Source organism: Athene cunicularia (genome assembly GCF_003259725.1).
Source record: "Athene cunicularia isolate RWA chromosome 2 unlocalized genomic scaffold, athCun1 chr2_part1, whole genome shotgun sequence".
Lineage (NCBI taxonomy): Eukaryota > Metazoa > Chordata > Aves > Strigiformes > Strigidae > Athene > Athene cunicularia.
This window is the reverse complement of record NW_020799095.1, coordinates 15,963,109-15,986,838: the sequence shown is the minus strand read 5'-3', so window position 1 is coordinate 15,986,838 and position 23,730 is coordinate 15,963,109. Positions and strand designations below refer to the sequence as shown.

Below are 23,730 nucleotides of genomic sequence, written 5' to 3'. Positions count from 1 at the left end.
ATGAGTTGAGAATGAAGCCTTTTAAAGTATTTCTGCTTGGACACCTAAAAACTAGAGGCGCTCAGTATCACCACTTGCTCTTGAAAATCTCAGCCAACATTTTTTCATTTTTCCCAGAAGAGCTATGGCCAGGATGGCTGAGGCTTGAAAGCTGTGTATTTACATAAGCGCAAGTTACAAATCTGTGGTTTTTAGAGATGTTTGAATTTCACCGCTTTACACTTGCAGTATGTTACAAGTTGCTGTGAGTTGTTCACAGATTGTGAATGTACAGCCTATGGAGAATTACTCCTACTTTGCCTCCTTCTTTTTAGGTAAAGTAGTTTTGTTTTTTTTTTCATATGTGTCAGTTTTTAATATTCTTGTTTGTAGTTATGGATTGGTCACTGCCAGAAATTTGTGGCTAGTCACTGGCTGGGTATTGTTTCATTTTGATATACTGGCTCCTTAACAGAGGCAATAATCCATCACCCAGAAAGGCTGATTTTTTTTAATGTGATACAGCAGTCTTCTGAGAAGAGTTTTGGAGACTTTTGTATTGCTGAGATATACTTGAAGCCCTTTAGGAGGGAAAGAAATGTCCCTTTGCACACTCCCACCTACCCCACAGATTTGTATGCATGTGCACACAGACACGCACACTCTCTCCCGTAGTGCAGAGCTCTGCTTGGTGCCTGCCGAGCAGACCTCTCTGCTGTCTCTCTGCTCCTGGGAGGGTTTCCTGTAGTTTGTACATACATTTACCTAATGATAGGTGCTCTTTCACTTGATTCTGGAAAGCAGACTCATCCCCCTGCCCAACAAGTGGTAGCAGTTTGTTTTGCGGCAGCTGTATTAGTCAAGAGCAGAGTGACAACCCACCTCAGATGTCCCTTACTTGTCAACTGGCAGTGGAACAATGACTGCATTTATGTCCCTTCATCTCTGCATCCTGAGTCTCTCATTCCTTGAGGTAGGACTTGAGGTCTGTTTAGGTGGAAGTACACAAGCTCTACCTGTCTTCGTTAGTTGCAGAACCCTGGGTGCAACCCTAGACTGCTTTGGTGTGGGAGTGCTCCCAAGGGACCAGCAGCTGAGCAGCTTCCCCTCAAGTGCCTCGGGCTGTTTAACCCTCCAGCAGAGGACACCAGGAAAGCTGTATGTCAGGCACCTCAGGGGCTAGGAGCTCCCTGGGGGGCTGGGACTGCAGTGAGCTCCTGGGGGTGTCAGGGCAGGACCCTTCGCACCTCCCCAGCCAGGGAGCAGGGCAGCCAGGGCAGCCCCAGGCATCTGCACCTCCCTGCCTACACTGGGGCTCCTCTGAGATGCTCATGTTTGAACTGCTGTTCTGGGGTATGGAGTGGGAGGCAGACTGCTCTTTGTCTCTCGAATGCATCAAACATATTTGCAGGGTGTCCTTAGTGCTGGGGACTGGGGGAGGGCCTCCAGCCCTCACAAGAACCTTTGGGGCACTCCCACGTTCGCCAAGTTGTGGGGAAGGCAGGGATCACTGCTTTTGTGCTCTGAGCAAGCATATACTTGCAAAAAAAGTCTTTGAAGACCTGTCTTGGATTCACATCGAAGTTAGCCCCTCCTTGGGTCCAGTCCTTGAATAGTCAAGAAACTTGACCCAACAGTTTCAGACACATCTAGGGCAGAGAGGGGATGCCAGAGGCAAGCTGGGGGGTCCATGGGAGGGCAGGGGGAGCAGTACAAAATGGTTTAGCTTTTTGGTTTTGTTTTGGATGGCTGACAAGCAGTTTGTGGGCCATCCTAAGCTCTTTCCAAGTCAGACACCTGAATTGCTGGGGCAGAGGGTCCTCAGCCTTTGCTCCAGCACTAGCTGGAAGGGGTCCTTTGCTGTTTTGGGGGACTCTGTGCTGCTGGCCTCTGTAATGGAAGGAGAGGAGGGGGCTCCGGCGCTGAGCCTGCCTTGTGTTGCACACCTCTCCTGGTGCTTTCAGCTCCAGGCCTCAATTGTGGCTCCTGATTTCAGAGTCCTCTGGAGGGCTCTGCCTGCAGCCTGGCATCATTTGTTGGTGATACCTGCACTGGACATGTCCTGTAATTACTGATGTTGCTTCCGGTACTCCAGGAGATGGAGACTACAATACCTGCCCCGCTACCCCAGCTTTTTAACCTGGCTCCAAAATTCAAACCCTTGTATTTTAATGAAGGTATTTTAACAGTGAAGTATTCCTAAAGGACATATGGATAAGCCTAAGTCCAAATGAAACTCACATGAAATAGGTTAAGCTGCTGTTAGTAAATTGTTGTTATATGATATAAGCTTGTTATATGACGGTGAGAAACTAAGTGTCTGAAAATAAGGTGTATGTATTGGAGATTGCCAGTAGCTTTGCATGTACAAAGTTTAAAGCACTGCAAATCAGCCTGCCCTTGATTTGTCAGGGCTGAAAAGAACAGTTTTTAGTTTTAATGTCTAAGACTTTCTAATGCTCAGTACTGCCTGAGGGGACGTGCAGGCTGCCAGTTGTCTCAGCAGAGATTTGTTACCCCAGAGGATTTTATCTTATAAGAACAGTGAAGGTTGAAGGTTTGACTTCAGGATTTTTTTGGTCATTTTGAAGAGAGAGAAGTTCCCAATAAAAAAAGTCTTTTAAAATTGTAATTAAAAATTGGTGAAAGTTAATAATTAATGGCTTGTAGCTGAGTTATTAATGGCCTAATTTTTCTATGTAATGAAAGTCTTAAGCTGTCTTGTATGTTAACTATACAAAAAAAAAAAAGTAAAACCCAAGATTTGCCTTAATTTAAAATTGTTTTAAATATACAGAATTGCAGAGTTGTATCCATAAAATGTATAAAGGTGGTTTGCAGAGTTCTGGTTTAGGGATTATTTTATATAATAAACCAGAAGGAAAATTTAGGCTGGCAGAATTTTCAAAGCTTGTGTTAAAGCCCCTAACTGCTTCTGGTATGAAAGTCAGCTAAGCAGCCTTGTGTTGTTGTTTCCCCCAGGATATCTTTTATGCTTTCTTTTTTTTTCTTTTTTTTTTTTTTTTCTTCTTCCTTCCCTTTGGAAAGCCAAGTGTTTATTTGCATGCAAGGCAGGTAAATTGTTTTATCTATTTGTGTATCGTAAACCAAAGTAATTAGCATACTGCAGTTACAGTACACTTAAAATACAAAACAACCCTTCAAAACCTTTAGTCAATATTATTCCTGGAGGGAAATCTCTTAATTAAATTGTATGTAAACTACAACAATAGGCAAAGTTGTTTGGTGTTTAATAATAACTGTTGGGGGCGGAGGGAAGAGTGAAAAAAGTAAGTGTAGCAGAGAGCTTTGCATGCCATTAACCCAAGGATAGAAATGAGGTCAACCTTTGAAAGGACGAACAACACACTTATCTGCCAACATTGGAAAGTCCCAAAAGATTAGCTTATTTGCCAGATGTTACTAGGAGTTCATCATTGACACCCTCTGCTTCATGGGCTTCATCTCTCACCACAGTTGCAGTTGCCTTTTCTGCCCTTTGCAGGCTTCCTGTAGATCTTCTCCAGTGCATAACGCTTGAATTTTTTCCTTGAAGTACTTTTTTTTTTTTTTTTTTTTTTTTTTTTAGCAATAGTCATGATGAACCGTCTTAACTTGTGCAGATGATCTGAAGACTCTGTTTTTCTTTCGTACACCCACGATAATGCTCTTGGCATAGGAACCACTGACATGAAGCACAACAACTTCTACAGCACCGGGAATGGGGCTGTGCTTGTGAAGGGGTTTGTAGAAGGCAGAGAACCCACCTCACAATACTATTAACCCTTGGGAGATGAGGGCACATTGGGGCAGACTGTCTGACAGACTAAGCATCTTCTGTTCTTTTTTATCCTTTTGCCTGGGAAATAACTGTAGATACAATTTTAAGCAGACAGTTCTTATTTTACTAGCAACTTGGTGGGGCATCAGTTACTGCACTGTACTGGTGTTAAGCGTGTAACCCACTAAAATTTAGAAGTGAGAGTGAGCTCTATCAGATCCATGTTAATAATGGCTATAAGAGCCTGTAATGGCGTTCTCTGCGTGTATCTTCTCCTTTAAATCTTTCAAGAGTTTGGTAGTAAATATTGATTTCAGCTAATGGTGGTTTTAACTTCTGTGTGCACATTCTGTGCCCCAAGGGACTGTGTCCCAAACAGGGAGAAGCCAAGACTTGCTCATAAAGAACAGAGAAAATATGTTTTTCCTTTAAAATGCTAGCTGTTAGTGGTTGTCTCGTGAAGCAAGATTCCTGTCACTTGTATTACTGCAGTTGTTTTGCAGTTCCCCTACGTCCCTTTTTGCAGAAAAATTTAAGATGGACAGTGACTTAAGTAAGGGCAGATATTATCACCACGTACATGCATCCAGTCAAAGAAGTCCGAGTGTTGAAGCTTTTGAGACAGTGGAGAGTCCCTTTGTAGCAGATGATTTAAAGCATCTGTTTAAAGCCTGCTTTAACATAACCCTTCCTTCCCCCCTTCCTTCTGCCCTTCTTCCCTCACTTCCTTCTCCCCCTCCCAAGACCCTCAAGTCTAACTTAGCCCTCTAACATGAGCACTGAAGTTGAATGCCTGATGATACAGAGCAAGGACAGTATTTGTTCACGTTGAGATAAACATGAAATTCTAATGCTCTTTGAAGACCCCATAAACACTTGACATTCCCTGTAACATTTGGCACGTTAAGTCCATAGACCCAGATACTGGTTTTACTTCAGTAGGTCTGGGTTAGCTGTTGAATTTCCAGCACTGAAGTGCTAGCAGAAAAACTACACATAGGGAGAATGAAGAAGTGATACAGGTGTCGTTTCTGTCTTCCGGTGTGCAAAATGTTCATTGTGGAATAGTGCCTTTTTCTCGAATTGCTCGAGTTTGTGGTTATGTTGCTACAGCTTTTGCTGCTGCTGCATGTTCTGTTAAGCAAACCTCTGTGCTGTCAGTGAGGTTACAGTCTGGTCTCTGGTGTCATTTTAGACTTGTAACTAGGGAGAGCAGGTATTAGGGTTGTTCTGCAAATGCCATCAGTGGGGGACAGTTGCAGAGCTACAAGCCTGGGCCGCTTCCAGGTCAGGCCAGCCCTGTTTGGCCAATCGCAGAGTGCAAAGTAACCACATTATTCCTCAAAGTGTTTTTCCAGAGTTAAAGTAATAGCCATCTTTCCCTATAAAGATCTGATTTCTCCTATAGAATATTTCTATGCTGAGATAACGTTCATGAACTGTTTTCAGAAATGCTGGTTGGTTTTTTTTTAAATTCTCTCTCCACCTCTGTTCTCCTATTTCCTTTTTTTGTCTTCTCCTGCCTGTGCTTAATAACCCCACGGTCATTTCTGTAAAACAGCAAATCCTTTTGCTTTATACCAAGTAAATTCATGACGGGTTTCCTATACTGAAACCCATTAAGGGTAGTGTAATCATTTAAAGTCATGCATTTTCATTGGACTTGAGATAGAGCTTATTCAATGTAGATGACAAATTGTCCTCTCTATCAGATACTCTTACCTTGCATGGATAGCATACGGTGTTGGGCTCTCACGCTGCTGTTACATGGAAAGACAGTAGGCCATCTGCTTTCTATTTTGAGTTTCTTTTTCAGAGGTATCCTTTTACTCCCTTCCTCTTCCTCTGTCCAGTCCTCAGTGGTTTGCAGTCCTCACTTCCACTTGCTTTCTCTTTTCCATTGCCACTGGTGGCTCCTTTCCCTCAGCCCATTTGGGGTTCTTCTTCCCCTTATTTGCCTCTCTCCTTAATTCCAGTTTTGCAGACTGCATTCTTGCTCCCTTTCGAAATTTCTTATCCTTGCCCCTTCTTTTTTTTAGTTATCTCCAGTTCTGCTCTTTCTTTCTTGAGAAGAAAGTAGCTTTGCATAAGCAAAAGAAAGGTAGGAGGCAGCTATTTGGTTTTCCTTGATAAACAGTGGTTTTTAGAAGCCAAATGTGGAGGGAGGGAGCAAAAACTCTTCTCCCTCAGTTGATTTGAAGGTGAATGGGTATACCTGGAAGAGAGAGATGAGTCAAAACCTTAGGACTGCTGGGAACCCTTTCCAGCACTGGATTTTGTTCGGCCAGGCAGTAAGCAAACTGAGTGGCCATTTAAAAGGAACTGGGATGTTTGACAGTGAGATACAAGCATCTCTTTGGTACTCCATTTGCAAATGATCCTGAAGTGTGCCAGTGGCCATTGACTTCACAGGTAGCAAGGGGCTAACAAGTAGTGAGGCACCCCACTGTGCCACACAGAGGGTGCGTGCTGCTGGGTGACAGTGCTGCCAACCACAGGGAAAGGACCGAAGGCTGCTTGCTGTTGAGGCAATTCACACATCAACCGCTTTTTGAGAGCACTTGGCTCTGCCTAAAGATTTATGGGGCTCTCTTCTTTTAAAACAAATGAATAAAGGCCCAAGCTGAGTGTTTTTCCACATATAAATGTCATAAATGCAATCACAAGAACTTCACTGGAGTACCAGTGAGCTCTCAAGCCCCAGCTCAAATGTGCATCATATTAAAGTCCTTCTTGGGGACTCCAGACACAAATTGCTTTCCAGCATCCAGAACCATTTGGAAATGCTTTAATCCTGAAACGAGGGGGTTTCTAATGGAAATGCTGACAGACCCTTCGTTGTAACAGCCGAAGCAGGCAGGGCTGTGATAATGAGCCCTGTATGCGTGCATGTGGAAAGCATGATGCTAGTTTCAGAAAACAAGCACTTCCACTGAACAGCCCATGCTGACAAAAAATACCATGCACTGTTTCAGCACAACGATACTTAAAATTGGCTTTGCTCATGCAAGGACATATTGGGAACAACCATAGGCATTAACCCTGTGAGTACTACACTTCCAAAATGAACAAGCTCAGTAGCATTTGTAATAACACTGTAATTTTCTATAAATAGTGATGTACTGAATAGTCATGACTAGCAATTTAGAATGCTGCATACACCGATTGGGTTCTTTGATATTCACAATGGCAGCATAACCATGTCTCCTCTCACTTTTTATACATGGTGGCTATGACCCTAAAAAATAGGTGATGCTTCATTTATTGCTCATGTCTCGGCATACTGCTGCTAATGCTAGTGACTGTGTATTTTGTACTTGTATTTGGAAATCTCAGTGACCTTGGTCACACAAGGCTGAAGAAACCTGTCTTGAAAACATGTGCCCAGGTGATTAATTTCAACAAACAGGTTGCTTATGAGAGTGTAATTACTCATGTGCAAATGGCAGGATGGGTGCACTGACCTGTATTAGACACATTGTAGTATACACCTCCCCATCGGTTCTTTTTCACTGTTAATCAGAGGACTGAAAACCTTGCAACATTTAGACAGCTTGAGGTTGAAGGCTGAAATGTCACTTTTAAAAGAGGGTTAAAAAGGTCGTGCAGCTGCAAATAATAATAGCCCAATGAAAATCAGATTCTTACTGCAGCCCACTTCAAGAATAACATTGAAACAGGAAACAAGCCTGCTTGATGTTTTTACCAGTATGGCAGTAAGATTACTGCTGAGTTTAAAAAGGGGGAGAGAGAGACAGAAAAGTGCACACTTTCTTGGTGTTAGATGTTAGAACTATTTTTCTGATTCAGAAAAGATGATCATGGGGCTCAGCAAAGTCTTGGGAAGTCTGAGGATGTGGGGTCCTTCCCTCTGGATGCTGCTGAGAGGGGATGTAGTTTGTTGCCGTGTTCTGAGGGTGCTTTGGTTTCTTTTGTTTGCTTTTTATTTCTTTGTTATGGTCTTGCATTCCTCCCTGTGGGCTTCAGTTTTATTAATTATAATAAAAATATTTAGAAGTATTTTATGCAGAAATTAATGTATAGAAGAAAATACTGGCTTGCTGCAGAACTTGTTTCTTTTTCATGTGACATGACTTGGAGAAGTCTTTCTATGTTTCTTCTGTATTTTTGTTTATTTTTCTAATTAGAATACCTTAACTTCTCCTAAGCAGAGTGATATTTCAGTGCTACATCGTAGCAGATTTCCTCACTTACACATTCTGCCAATAAGGCTCTTTACTTGGTCACAATAGGGCAATAAATGCTGACAGATGTTGTTAACATGTCTATTAAAATTCAGCCCCCTTTGCTGCTGCATAATGCACTCATGCCTATTGTTAATAATATCAGAACTAATGCTGACATATCAATATTAGTGCTCGTTTATATTTATAAGCCTTGTTTGTTTCTTCATAGAGGTTACGAAGTTGCAATAAATTAAGCTATTGATAGAAGTAAAAAATTCAGGCCTGAGCAATTTTTTAACTTTTCAGTCATCATAGATTTGCCTGATATTCTTCATGTGCATTAATTGCGACAGTCATATGTAGTACTATGAAAGGTGCACAAGTGTAACTTGAATTTTTAAGATCCGAAAGGTTAATAAGCACCTTAATTTAGATGGAAAGGTTGCTGTGATTTATTTTTATTAGGTGAAGTCGAAATGTGGCCATTTGGTTACGTTATTTCCTTCATGTATGCTGAACCACCTGCACACACCGTGAAAAAAGGAGACATGGGTTGTGTGGCCCAGCAACACACATGAGCCGTGTGAAGCAAACTGTGTGCCAGAAGCTGTGTACGACTGTCTATATCCTGAACTGGAGGATGGGAGAGGCATGTCTGCATCTTGAAAAGAATGTCATGCAAACCGTGCTGTGCACAACCAAAACACCTCTGTTGCTGAGCGCTCCCATCCTGCTGCAAACCTGGGGTGAGATCCTGCATCGCTTGTGCATCGGCAGCTCTTGCGGAGTTCAGCAGGAATGGGGGATGTAGGAAGTTCACACTCACAGCCCAGATTTTCAGCTGCTTGTTTCTGGTCAACATTCAAGCATAAAGCTTGAATTACTGCCATAAGATAGCCAACCACTGAACACCCTCCCAAAAATTGTAGGCAGTAGGCAGCTTCTTTAACTCATTTACTAGTGTAAGAGATACAGTAGTATTACAGTCTGAACTGTGGTGATAGCATCACACATAAACACGAATTCTGCATGCTGTAATTTGTCTTGAGAGCATTGTACTGTCTGTATGTTACATGGGTCAAGTTAAGCTAGACAGTATCCTGGAGGGCACACATGATATAGTCATTCTGGATTATTACTTTTTTTTAAGTTTAGCGTCTGCAAATAGTCTGCAAAGAGTGATTCTTGTGGAACCAGGAGTTGCTTGTACCTTTGTGGTAAATGTCTAGATGGTGAGTCTGACACCTTTTCGAAGTACTAAGAATAAAACTCAAGTTCATGTTTTTTTGGAGTTGATCCCCATGCTCAGGATTCTAGTCCTGAGTATGTTATTTTGGTGCTTACTCTGTGCTTATCTGTCTAGTAACCTTGAGAATCATTTAATTGTAAGAGTATGCACAAGCTCAGGGCAGGGAGGGAAGTCTTAGACTTGCAAAACTCAGTAAGAAAACAAACTCCAAATAATTCCTGGTAATGTTTTGAAATTCACTTGGTCACTTGGGACCAGAATTGTTACTCTCTTGTTTTCTTTAACTGAATCTCATCTGTTGTTCCGCTATTGAAAAAGCGGTTGTCACTCTCCCCCGAGGAGGGGAGAAAGGGGTAACAGAAACCTTTGGCAGTGCTTCAGTTGCAGGAGTAATTGAGATATCAGATAAAGCCTTTCATTATCCACATGTAGCTTTTTTTTTTTTTTTTTTTTTTTTTTTTTTTTTGAAAGGTCTTTAGGAAAGACAACATCCCAGGGTCACATCCCATAGAGGTGGATTTAAAAATCAAACTTAGCTGGAGGTTTTGTTTTTGTTTTTCCGGGGGGTTCTTTGTTTAGTCAGTCATCTCTCTGCTGCTTGTTTCTTTCAGTCAGGATAACGTAATTCAGAGCATTTTTATTGCTTTATCTCTGAAGAGCTTGTCTATGCACAGTCTGGAACTGAAATAACTGAAATTATAAGTAATTTAACACCTTTAGTTATTTTAGTATAAGCCTTTATGCGAACATACTCTTTCATTTCTGATTATGAGTATCCTATTTCAGCTTAACATAGCTGTAAGTTAAATCAAAACAGGATATGAATAATCTTAAGGGAGTAAATTGGGTACAATTTTAGTTATTTCAGTTCTAGCCTTGTGGAGATAGATAGGTTAGTCCTGAGGTAGAGTCTTTCTTGACATGTGATTGTATTTGGTGTAATAAATCATTTGTCCCAGGCCAGATGTTGGTAGAGATGTGTACATCAAGAGAATCAGTTGATGCTAATTATCACATTTAGGGAGTAGCGTCCTTGTGGAGGCTAAAGGGCAATTATATTTTTCACTTCTGGATGCTGCTCTTTGAGTCAGGTAAAGGGTGCTCTGCTGCTTCGGATTTTTTTAGGTCACAAGTAGGAAAATATCCTGTCAGGCTAATGTTGTCCACCAGAATGAATTTTAATTAAAAAAAAAAAAAGTTATCATCCACATTTTTTTGTTTGTTTGGTTGGTTTTTTTTTTATTTTGAGAATTTAGGGTACTGAAAATAATTGCTGTTAAGTATAGGTCTGTCTGATGTTCAGGTTAATGGTGCGTTTTTTGTATATAGGGGATGGTAGCAACTCTTCTGAAAATAAAGCTTTTCTAACAGCAAGTGTAAGTGTGGTAAAGATATTCCTGATAACAGGAAGCAATGAACTGCAGTCTTAAAAAATAACAACAGGGTTGAGTAATTTTAACACTTGCCCTTCTGCAGATTTTAAAATCAAATTCTGCTTCTCCACCAAGATATTTATTTGTTTTATGAAAAAATTATACAAACACAGCTCAGGTATTTGTCTAAGAGGGGCTGTGGTGAGGCTAAATTTTAAGGGATTTGAGGCATAATGTAAGCAGAAGTCATGTGTTGTGCTTTAAGGTGGTTCAGCTACCATGCTGTAGCTTATAATGCCAGTTGTTACCAACATGCTGAAAACATTTCCAAATAAGTGACTTACTTATTTTATGTCCTAGAATGTTACTAAAAACTTACTGTGTTGATGCTGGTCAGGGACGCTGCTGTAATACTGACCCAAATTCAGCTGCACTACTGTGTTCTGAGGGTGAATGTTTCCTCCTTTGCTTTTATTTGAGACCCAGGACCTCTTCCCCAGGCTTTAGTTCAAGGTTACAGGACTGGAACTGCTATGGGGAAGCTGCAGTTTTAGGCAGAACTTCACTCTCAAGCTCCTTGAGGATCTAACTGACCTTTTAAAGGATGGGGATACACAGTTATCTTGTGTGTATAGAGAGCATGTATGTAATGTATTTAAGTTATTAATATTGAACAGTATGGATGAAAAACTTCAAAAAGTGGGTTCTTTCTCAGAAGTAACCCAGACGTCTGGTTTTAATGTTGTTCAACAGGAACTGAAGAAGGAAAGGTAAAAACCCTTAATTCGAGGTATTTCTGAGTAGACACGGTCTTATCTAATAACAACAGTGAACATATGCTTTTTTCTGAGGCATGTTTCTGCTGTGAAAGCTTAATTTTTTTTTTTCTTCCTTCAAAGTAAATATGTGCTCAGGAAGGAGTAATAAGAATTTAGACTGTAGGGACCCTGCTGAATATTAGCAAATTTAGTACTCTGAGGATGAAAACTTTGTTCTAGTATGTTTTGGGAGTTTGAAATAAAAGCACAAATGGTGACGATTGTATGTTGCATGTATGCATGAAGTTTAGAATATATATATTCATAGGTTCCCTTTCTTTCCCCCTCCCCATTTTAACATGTAGATTTATGAGGAATCAAAGATGAACTTGGAGCAGGAGAGGCCTTTTGTCTGCAGTGCCCCAGGCTGCTCACAGGTGAGTGGAGTCAGCGGTGATATTAATTGAGTCCTCAGCACTAGCTCTGGCTTGTATAATGCCTCCTGATATATTAACACATGTCTAATAATAATATGTGTGGTGTTTGTGTTTTGTTTTTTGTTTTTTTTTTTTAAGACCTTCCCCCCTGAATTCCCTCCTTACCCCACAAGATATTGTTACAAAATATTTAAAGCAAATACAACAGCCAGTTAAAAGTGAGTTGGTAAAAGGGCTTCTCAAGCTGCTTCTGTGCCTTTCCTCATTCCCAAGCCTAATATTTCGGGCCAGGTATTGCAAATTCCTTTAGTGGCTAGCAAGAGAGGACACATTGGGTGGGACACATTTGTCTGTCTTCTGCTTAGATGTATGATGGAATGTATTATGTTTCCTATTGGATGTGGTAACCCTCCTGATAATTTTTTTTTTTAATAATTAAACCCAATGATATCTTATTAGAAGGGTTGGCTTTTTGGTTTGTTTTTTTTTTTGTGTGTTTTTTTTGTTTTGTTTTGGTTTGGTTTTTTTTTTTGTTTTTTTTTTAATCTTTGAGACATCTTCCTACTAAATATTCTCTATAGAAAACACAGCCTGTAGATAAATTCTGCCCCAGGATGTACATGTGGGATTTCTGTTGATTAGTGATCTGCCATGTGTCTCTGCGGGTATAATCTGACCTGTAACATTAGATGTTTGATGATCTTAAAAAAAATTAAGTGACAAGGATTCTACCTGCTGAGATTCTGAATTGGGATTTATGTGGGTTTTTGATGATTTTGTAGTGGTGAGGAAGTTCCCCCAGTTCACCGATGAGGGAAGTTGCATGTGTGGCACTTCTGACCCTAATTCAGTTTAGTGACAGGACTTTGTGAGTTAAATCTTCAGACAAGGGCATCTTTTGGACTTTTGTCACAGGCTTCCTGTATGCATGTTTTAAGTGATTTAGTTTACCCATTTCCCAGAATCATCCTTTCTTAATGTGGGTAATATTTCCCTGCTTTAACTGTACGTTGGGAGTTTTCAGCTGGCTACCATTTTTACAACCCTTTAGGTTCTTCTGGTAGAACGATGGGTGACTATTACTGGAGTGTAGGTGTTGATTTTGCCAAAAGCTGTAAAAAGGAAAGGGAGAAGCCTGAGGTCTGGTTAAAAAATGGCTGAGCAGCTTTGCTGTTTCACTAAGGGGGAACATTTATGTGGGTGTCAGAGCGCATCTTTTGGATTGTTACTCTGATCGAGGATTTGTCAGTTCAGATCTCCACATGCAGAGTTGAACTTTCTCCATTCTGTCACAGAGGTAGAATAATAGTATCTGAGTTTTATAGTCAAGTTTTATTTACCTTTTTGTTGAATCTTAAAACTAACTTCCACTCAAATCAGTGGACTTGAGTGTTTTCATGTCAGCTATTAATTGATCTCCGCAGTGGAGAAGCTGATCCAAATAAGCTTATTCAGAGAGCAGGTTTGATTGCATGCTGTTACAATTTGGAAAGACAAGCAATGTAGGTGTGACTTCATTTTAAAAACCATTTAATTTCTCATTTCAAAACATGACATCTGTTTATTGTAAATGAGGACTTGACAGACATGCGTAGAGTAGCGCTGCTATCCAGCTCAGCTGTGTGGGGACTGGCTTCTCTATCAGCCAGTGCGGATGTGTACTGAGGGCTGAGGGAGTTGACCTTCTGCACAAGGGAAAAAGTAGACTTACAAAAAAGAGAAGTCTGGGCTGGAGGAATAACTTCTCCTCAGTTGCCCCATGCCCTCTTTAAGCTGGCTGATTTCACCCCGAAGACTGAGCGTGGCGTCCATAAAGGAAAATCCATTTCCATGAGACCAAAAAGTGTTGTTTTTTTTTTTTTTCCCCCCCTTAAAATTTCATTGAGCAAGGTCTTTCACATATTCCCTTTGTTCTTAACATAAATTTCTAATGCTGCATTTCTTCCAGATGAGTAAGCAATGAACCAGGATGTCACAGTGAGGAAAAGGTCTTTGGGATTTTTTTTTTACTTTTTTTTTTTTTTTCCAGAGACTTAATTCCCATTATTTATCTTGCTTTGTCTATGGGCTTAGAGAGATTCTCAGAAGGTGTAACATACTGCAACTATTTATGCTATAGCCACAAGCAAAGTCACTTAGCCAAGAATATGCTGTGTTGAAAGCATTAAGTGGTTTTAACTCTGTTGTTGCCAGGTTTTTTTCCAGTCTCCTATGTACCTGTTGCTTTAAAAAGCTGCTTTTAAAGTTGTTTTTTTTTTTCCTCAAGTCTTGGTGATACAGCTTTTGGCCTTTGCTAGTCCTGAAATAACCCTGTTAAAACTATTACAGTAGTTTGTAGCAAAGGTCTGTGTATGCTCGTTCTGGTGAAGGAAACTTAACAGAACCAGTCTGCTATTAGAGCCCAAGTATTGCAAGTGCTTGAACATTTATTCAAGCTTGTCTCTTCTTTGTCCTGTTCAGAAGAAGCTATTTGTTGTTGAAGTCTGTTATCAGACTGTAAACCAAACTTAGCACACAGATTGGTTTCTTACAAAGCACATCTCTCCACCTTCTCTGCTTGACAAAGGAAAAGAATTTAATGTAGTATCATAAAGAGTCATAAATAGTTGTATACTGAGCACCAAAATGGCATCGCCACTTTGAACCAAGTCAAAGTATCAGTTTCCAAAATCAAAGATGCATTTTGCCTGAATGCTTTTGGGTAGGGAAAGGCTGGCTTATTTGATTATTTTTATTGCTGTTCAGCAGATATAGGTTTCATAAAGACACAAAAGCAGAAAAATCCAGTAAAGTGATTTAAGATATGCTGCATTACTTTGCGTTTGCCGTGGGCTAAGAGCATACACGACAGCAGTTACCGCAGATCCTCAGACACGTGGTGACTTGTGAGGCTGTGGTAGTTGGAGAGGGTGTCTGAGACCCTTAAAGTCCAAAGCTTGGTCTGCAGCTTTTTCATGCAAATGCATGACACCTTGCAGTTTGCAACCCCAGAGAGCATTGCAGCAAATACATTTCTAAGTAGAGTACAGCTATTTGTTACTCACACTCACTTGCATTTTCAAATATTCTGTTTCCTGTGCCATTTGGACACATTTCTAGCTGGATACATTTCTTTCTCTCTCTCATTTTTTAAATTCTGTCCAATGCCAAAAGTTTATTAGAGAATTAAATTTTTTTTTCTCTTTTCCTCCCTCTCTCTCTGTGTTTGCCTGACAGCGTTTTCCAACAGAGGATCATCTGATGATTCACAGGCACAAACATGAAATGACTTTGAAGTTTCCTTCAATAAAAACAGATAATATGTTATCAGGTAAGAAGACACAAATTCAAGAGTCAAGATAACTATTCAGATGATGTTGAAAGCATGACTCCTACTGGAAAGCTACTGGCAAAATACCTCCAAGATTGGTTTTAAAAGCCAAAGCTCCAATTAAATAACAAGTAGAGATGGAATAAGCTAGAATGCGTATCTGAACAAAAAGACAGCTGCCATTCTTATGCCTTCCCACAGGTTTGGCATGAAAGGGAAAGAAATTACTGAACCTCAGCCATGCTGGCAGCTCTGTTGCTGACTCCCGTGTCAACATGCCAGTGAAATATAGGCACTTAAGCACATGTCACCTGGGAGCCCAGCAGTGAGCGTGTTAATGAAGTGCATTTGTACTGTTCCCATAAGGCTCACTATTTTGACAGGATCACTTCAGCAACTGTAACAGACCACATTGTAGGACTCACCTTTCTGGTGGCTCAAGACCTGCCCACTGGAAATAGCCATAACCAGAAAGGTAACACAATGGGTAATATCCAATACTCTTTCCCCCTAAAGGTAACCGTCTCTATCTGCACTTCCCCATTATACACGGAGGTTATTTGGTATTACGTGCAATTACATCCTTTAGTTTCTTATGTAGATTTTCTTATGTGTTTTTTTCATACTCTTGTCTGAGGAACCACACATTGGTGGCTTGCTGTCATTCAGCAAGTGCTGGGTAAGGTCAAATTAGCCTTGATCTTACTGTTTCTCCCCTCTCCTATTCCCTTTGCTATTGTATATTCCTTGGGCTACAGTACCGGATTATTAAAAATAATATCACTAGGGTTTTTCAGGTTTCAAAGTGGTTGTAGAAGAAAACTATGATGCTAATGTGTGTGTGTGTGTGTGTTTGTGTGTGTATGTTAACCAGTGTTTGATATTTATCTTTTGAAATGGGCTTCTTCAAGGTAAATTGTGCCATTTCAGGTACAAATATATCATGATTAAACCCTCGTCAGCAGACCAACTCTTTTATGGATAAACCATTTCCATTTTTATGAAAATCATCATTGGGTAGCAGTTGCTTGCAAATATTTGATTTAGGCGCTTTGTTATGTTTTGTTGGCACTTTAGGCACCAGTGAGAAATCAGATGGACCTTGGCTGAAACAGAATTTATTTTCTTCTTACATTTGAAAATGCCATAGTGGACTAATTTTAGAAAGGAGCACACAGCACGTTGAAGAGTAGGACTTGTAAAGTGCCGGCATGCCAGCTATACCCACAGAATCCTGTGTTTGCAAGCAAGAGTGAGAAAATGCTGCTCTTGCACTTGGCTGTGTCCTTTGGTAGTGAAACTGCTCAAAGACATCTGTGCTGTGGGCACACTCACCCTGTGCAAGTGCTGGCTTTTGTTACAACTTTCTGTTTGGCAAGACTTTTGCTCAAGGGCAGTTTCTAAGGAGTATATTCCATCATCAGGAGTCCCCTGAGTAGAGTAGCTCCATTTATATTTGTTAATTTCTATGATTTAGCTGTCCTGTTCCCTCAAATGTGTTGCTTTCCCAGGCTAAAAAGCTTTGACAGGCTTCCACCACTACCACCAACAGTGGGGCTCCTAGACCTGCAGTTAGTCAACTAAGTATACAGAAATGCAGAATTTCGTGGCCAGAAAGGCTCCAAGATTGCTTCTGATGGTTGTATTCTTTATGCTTTGTGCATGACAATCCTCTGTAGTAAAAAGAGTAAAAAAACCCGCATTTATTCTCAAAGACTGTGGCAAGTGTGTCTGACTGTAATGGCCTGGCAACCTGGTGCTGCTGTGGATTTATTTTTCTTTTTGTGTTCGTTTGGTGAATTTGTTTGGCATTTTGCAATCCTTAGTTTGGAAGTGTCATAGATCATCTACTCTCTGCAGGGAGACATTGAAAAATAGTTGCTTCATTACCCACCTAAACCCTGGGGAAATATAAATACCTTAAAGTTTAAGATGTTTTATTCCTGGTTTTCATAATGAAAAATTAATGATATATGGGGAAGAGAGACAGACTTTTCTCTTGGACATTTGTCTTCATGTCTTCCTTCTTGTTTTTTGCTTATTTCACTTTTTTTTTTTTTTTTTTTTTTTTTTTTTTTAAATTGTTTCTGTCATCAGTAGGTTCAAAGAATTGCAGCAGCAATTGCCCTGTAATAAGCCAGGTGCAGTGCTAGTGTGTGGTTTTATTAAGCTGCCTAGAAGTCAGACCTTCTTCTTTTTCCAGTATGTTGTATACTATCTTTCAATGTGTCATATTTGATCCACTCATTATTAGTAATTAGTCATGCAAAATAATGAGCTGTATGCTTTCAGGTAGCCATTAGAATTATCTACTCTGTTTCCAGAGATTGCTAATCCCCAGTCTGTGGTCAGTACTGTATCAGTAATACTTAACACATACTAAGCATATCTTCTATAAACTATTATTGGAGGTAGGCACTAAAACTGAGGGGCTGTTGGTCTTGTACAAATACAGCATCTTAGAAAATAAGCAAAATATGACTTGAGAAGTAGGAACTTTTTTCTTGTATGAAATCTATGCAGAGAGGTAAAGTTATGTTGTATGTAAAATTATATGTTGTTATATAGGTGGGGTCAGTGTTTAATAAACCAGGTTCCATGACTTGATTGAAACTATGGTTTATCAAGTACATCTAGCCAAAGGCTCCCTTGTTACCAGATAGCTCCACTATATTTTCTTCCATTTCTTCACACTGGCTAAAGAAGGACAAGTTCTATTAAATCCAGTGACTCTTGAACTAATTCAGAAATTCCAGATACATATGTACACTGAAGAGCTTTCTGTTCCTCGACTGTATAAATGGGAAGGAAATCTGCTAGAGGCATTTCATTAAATTGCAAGTGATTCTTTTGTTGGATATTTGACATTGCAATCTTTTTTTCTGTCTCTTTAAATTAAAGATATTTGTTCTTTTTTGTGTATGTGTTTTATTTTTGTTTTTTTAGAAAGTCTTGTTATAAGTATGGATAGAAAATCATTGATGGTTTCCATTTCCATCTTTCCTAGCCAAAAAAGAGCTGTGTGAGATGATACAGAATATCGTGTGTAAGTTTTGCATGCTAGTCATCATTGCAGGAAACTTTGTAGTTAGGTTGACAGAAATAGATGTTATTTCTTTGCTGTTGTACTAACTGAACATGGCATTGCTTTGAAACTCTGTAGTTTCTTGTGTGTTAAAGCTTTTTTGTTTTAACACCGAAATATTAATGCCTGCGGGACAGATTGTTCCCTCTAGGTAAGTCCTAAAGCTGTGTGGAACTGAACTTTGGGAGATGGGGACACAGAAATTCCCATGGTATAAGATTTGGGAAAGGAGTGATACCTTACCATTGTTGGAGGGGGGCAAGTCCTTCCAGAAATGCTGCTAACAGATGCAGGAGAGGCCAGGATTATCTCTATAGAAACCTTGTTTCTTCCTGATTCTATTTACTGAAATCTAATCCTCTAGATTTTTGGTGGTAAAGCCCACTGTGGACATAGAAACAGTCTTCTCTAGATGAAAAAGTATATGTTCTAAAGGTAGTGCAAATGTATTACTTTTCCCAGGTAACGTCCATGTCAGGGAGGTAAATTAACGGCATCCTTGGTTGGCTTAATTTTTTCCTCCTTGTGGTTTACACAGGGAGGTTTATCTAGGCACAAATTTTGTGGAGTGCAAAATGATTTGACATAAGAAAAAATAATTATTTGATTTATTGTTTGCTTCCACGTCCCTTGCTTTACCAAATAACGAAATGAAATGTCTTCTAAAATGCAGCTGGTCAGGTTCTGAGTGAGCAGAAGAGACCATAAACGTGTTGTACCCAGTGTGTGTACCCCCACAGAAAGTCCAACCAGCGTTTCAAACCGTGTGAGCCCCTGGGTGAGGGCAGTTCCACTGAGTATGACTGGGTGCTCCTCTTTCTCCTCTTCCATCACCTGCTTCAGGTGTCATGACCTTGAGCTTCTTGGTGCACTTAGGAAGTAACCCGCCAAATTAGTGAAGAAACCTCCTTGAATTTCTCAGGACATTCCTCTTTCCTTGTGGCTGGTTTATAGGCAGCCCTTCAAATTTCAGTGCTAGCTCTATTACTCTGACTTTGTTATCATTGTGTGAAAGTATAACATGGGTGAGTATGTAACTTCAGCAGAGCCCACAGCTGAACAAGCCAAATGCCTGTTATTACTGCACATCAGACTAAACATTTTTTTTTGTTGTTGTTTTAAAGAAAGATGAAGAATCAAGTTACACACTTTGGAGCTGTGCTGTTGGATATCTCTTTCTGAATCTGAATTTTTATTTTTATTTCAAAATGAAAGCTTGTTTCACATAAGTGTCTTTTAGTTCTCCAGGTTTTATTAACTGGTAGCATGCTTAAAGTTTTCATTCATGCTTTGAGGGATGAAACCCTAGGATCCAAGGTAGTTTTACAAAATGAATTCAAATAAACTCTCTATATAGCAAGCTAATGTGGCATTTCCTGGGCTGTTTTTTTGAAAGCAATATATTGAGACTGGATGTAATTTCTGAGACTGTTATTTCAGTAATTACAAAAAACCACCCAAAACCCAACAATGCGTAGCCAAACATAGTAAATATATAGTGGGATCTCTTTACTGAAGACTTCATATTTCTCATTGCCTTATAGAATATATTTTTCAGTTAGTCTGGAGAATTAGGCATCACTTCAGACACTGAGGGCAGGTTTTCAAAATGTTCAGGAGCAAAAATATATTCAGGATATCAGGTTCTGGTCAGAATCTGATTGCTTACTGGTTCTGAAATCCTCTCCTGTAAGATACAGTAGGTTGACTTGAGATGCACAGGTAGACCATTTGATCTTGCTCTGGAGCTTTTATGTTGTCCACTACATTTTTGAGGTTTCTTGCAGCCTTTGTGGTCACGACTGTGTCATCGGAGAGGCTGATTATTCACCTGAATAACAGGCTGAGCAAAATATTTATTCTCTAGTCTGAAGTTTGACAGGTTCTGTGTTCAACCTGGTGGTAAAGGTGAATGAGAAATAACTTCGTAAGTAATTATCAGATGATGCAGTTTCACCTGTGAAGTGACAGTTGGCTAGAGGTAGATGCCTCAAAGCATAGCAAACTAGTTCTGGCAGCAGTTGAGAGGGGAAAGATTTTTACATGTTGAACAATGGGACTGAGTTGAGATGGCTGGGATGGCCAGATACCTAGGGTTAACCCAGACAGACCTGTATCACAAGCTGCTCAGTTCAAAATGCAGCTTGGGATATTGAAGTCCAGGTTGTGTGGTGAACAGCATGCATGCTGACAGCTTCAGGAATGCGGAGAGTGGTGCTAGCTCTGACTAAGTTTTGGTCCAGATGGGTCTGGCACATCCAGTTGCTGAAGTACAACAAATCAGAGCCCTGTTCTCAGTGAGTCTGCAATAGTTGTGGGCGCTGGTGATAGCAACAAAAGGTTTGTTTGTACCAACAGGGAACAGTGAGGTCAGGCGCAAGCTGTTGGAACTATTAATGCATTTTTAAGTGCTGAGAATCAGGAATATTTTATTAATTCTGGGAGACCTGAATGTGTAACTTATGCTAGGGTCTCCTTTGAGATATTGTTCCCAATTAAAACACAAAGGCTTGCCTGATCTAGGTAAAGGAATTACTGTGGTGTTGAGAGCAATATCTTCTACTAGCTTGCCCTGCCTCCTGAGGGAGAACTGGTGTTTTGCAGAGGCAAAATAGTTGGTTGCCTCAGGCAGGAGCAAATAAAGCTCACTGGACTTGGTAGCCCTAAAGTCCTGAAACCAGTGAGTGCAGTGTATGTGCAATGCAACTACTGTACGATGTAAAGTCTCAGCATTTTAAAGTCTGAATCTTTATCAGTTCCACTCTCATACAAACACAGAGGTTTCATGGACTTCTGGTTTCTGTGAATATATGAAGTATTACAAGGTAGAATGGCAGCTCTTGTTTTGCCTCTGGTTGAGCTGGCTGACAGGAGGTCTGTGGATGGAATTTAGGCTGGGTAGTTAGTGATGTTCCCTCCCTGACTGAGAGGAGAGGGGGGGCTGTCTGTTTTAACAAAATCTCATTAATTCCTGCTGGTTTGATTCCTGGATCGTACAAACTACAGTAATTGGGTTGTGGAGACTGAGATAGTAATTTAAGATCACCGTGTCAATATGTAGGTGGTGTGAATAGTGTCGTTATTGGGTTTGATGCTTTTAGATAATAAAATAATTAATTGGAAAGATCAACTGTAGGCAACACGTTTGATTATCCCAGACTGCTTGTGGTGTAGAAGATACACTTTCAGCATGTGTGGGGAAAAGCTGATGAGGCCTTTGTGTATTCTTGCACTGGGTTACTTGTTTTCTCTGTTAAAATGGATTTACTTCGCTGAGATAAATTTGTGTGTGTGTGTGTGTTTGTCTAACATTCATGGAATAGATGCTGAACAGATCAGCAGCTTCAGCTGCATGTGCCTGATCACCACCTTGTTACCCATTAAGTTGCTTCTGACCTTGGTTGTAGTAATGCCTGATTTCTGGATCAGCTGTGAACTTTGATGGAAAATAAGATCTTATCTATGTTTGTGTATTCTCTTCTCCCCTGCTTCCCAAATTGTGGGCTCAGGCAACTCTGAAAAAATACTTAGGACTTTTGATTTTAGTGGAAGTGGTGCAATCAACTTCTTTATGAAGTTTCTCATCTTGGTCATGAAATTGGTACCTTGCTTATTTGATATGGATATACCACTTCTGAAAACAAAACACTTCCTGTATTTGCCTCACATTCAAATACTAACATGCCCTTTATGTGCAGGAAAGCTTGGCAATGATTATCTTGGTTTTTCTACAAAGCATTCTTGTTGTTCACTAAAGTAATATTTAATCCTTTTTGGAAATAAAATCTATTTCTCCTGCTTTTTAGTGCAGTTAATTTACACTACAAACTCTAGTGCAAGGGCCAAAGACAAGCCTGGTGTAAATCAACTGAGTTCGGTGAGGTTACCCTAGAGATTAGTTTGGCACTGCTTATTTAGAATATGGACCTGTGCAGTGCTGAGTGTCCTCAGCTCCCCATCAGTGTCAGCACCTCGTTGATTCAGCATCTTGTGCTGAGTTCTTGCAAGATTCTTGGAAAGTCTTATGTTTCTGACTCTGCTAATACGGTAGTTAGCTGTGAAAACTAATAGATAAATATGTGTGCATTCCCAAACACTTGAGTTTTGTTTCCTTTAAAATCACAAGTAGGATGCTCAAGCCAAAGGAAATAAAGCAGAATTTTAACATTAAGGACTTGCTTTTTATGTTACATCAACATGTTACATCAGAAATATAAATGTAAATGAGTGTGTTTGCCCTTGGATTACTTGAGAAGGTCTAATCTGTAGAACCACACCTGATACAGGTGGAAATTGGCTTCAGCTGGCTTTATAATGGAGGAGGCTGATCCTCCCCCCTAGATTCCAAGTGAAAACTGCATTTCCTTTTGTATGGATTGGTTTTGTGCGGCCTTTTTGTTTAGGGATTGCTCTGTGTTTCTCTGCTGATCACATAAAGTTCCCTGTAAGAGGCAGATATTAGAACTTGACCCATCTTATCTAGGTTCAAGAAATTAAATTTTTCTTCAGAACTCACTGAAGTGGGAAGCTTTTTTTCTGAGGTCAGAACTGGTCTGTTATGGGCAACAGGGATTAGTATGACAGAGTTTTTATTCTTTATGGAATGAATTTCAAACCATGGGGTAGTTGTCAATGACTGTGCAGAAGATTGTTTTTGAAGAGAGTGAGTCCAGTCTTTCCATAAAATTAGGTACAAAGCAACTTGAGTTGCAGTGGGGGCTTGGGAAGAAGAAACTAACATGCAAGAGAGTATTTATTTATTTCAAATGTGTGTAAAGCTCTTAGAACCATATGGACTCTCCCCTGATTTTGTTAATATGGTTCTGTATTGTAATTTTGGGGGGACAAAGGGGAAGCTAAGGTGGAATAGTTAAGAACTTGCCTCAGAATGAATGGAGGTGCCTCAGAGCTGACCTCTGAGAAGTCCTTGGTTCCCAAGTTTGGGCTTGATTTTTTTTTTTTTTTTCACTTCCTGAAGAAAGACTAGCCAAGGTCATCACTGAAACTACAGTCTACAGGGCAATTTAGCTTGTCTGTCTCGCAGACTTTTGAAAGGGCAGCTGGAAACCTCGTACCTTCTTGAGCCCCTCCGCCCTGTGGCATTAAAGAGAATCCTGTCCTTCCCAAAATTATTTCTGAGAGCACAAAAAATTCCTAGAGATGAAGGCGTGTATTAAAAATCTTTTGACTCTAGATCTTGTGGTTTCTATGTATTATCAATACTTTTAGGTCTAAAACACATAAGGATGCTTCTTTGCGGTCAAAGTTTTAAAATTTCATAGCTTTCCTAAATGTCGTTTTGCTCCTCCTTGAAAAATTGTGTTAGGAGCAGAACTTCTTGCTGTGGCTAGCTTCATGTGTTTTGCAAAGTGTATGTATGTTTGAGGTGGTATTCAAGCACTTGAAGGTGTTAACTGATGCATATCTGCAGCAGTTACCTGTGTGCTGTGCATTATGATGTGCACTGTGTGTTGTTTTACATGCACCTATTATTGGAGGTTTAGAGACAGTTATAATGACCATTTACACACACGTGAAGGATATGCACTTGTGTTATGTGACCTGTGAAAA

General features: G+C 40.1%; 1 protein-coding gene across 1 annotated transcript in view; it reads left to right on the top strand.

Moving 5' to 3' along the window:
- Positions 1-11,697: 11,697 nt before the first annotated feature.
- The window catches only part of CREB5 (cAMP responsive element binding protein 5), a 212,335-nt gene continuing 200,302 nt past the window's right edge, over positions 11,698-23,730 (top strand). Inside the window, exons 1-2 of the mRNA XM_026842837.1 lie at positions 11,698-11,764; positions 14,981-15,074. Coding sequence (XP_026698638.1) covers positions 11,711-11,764; positions 14,981-15,074 — 148 coding nt within the window. The 5' untranslated portion in view covers positions 11,698-11,710. The remainder of the gene's footprint in view (positions 11,765-14,980; positions 15,075-23,730) is intronic.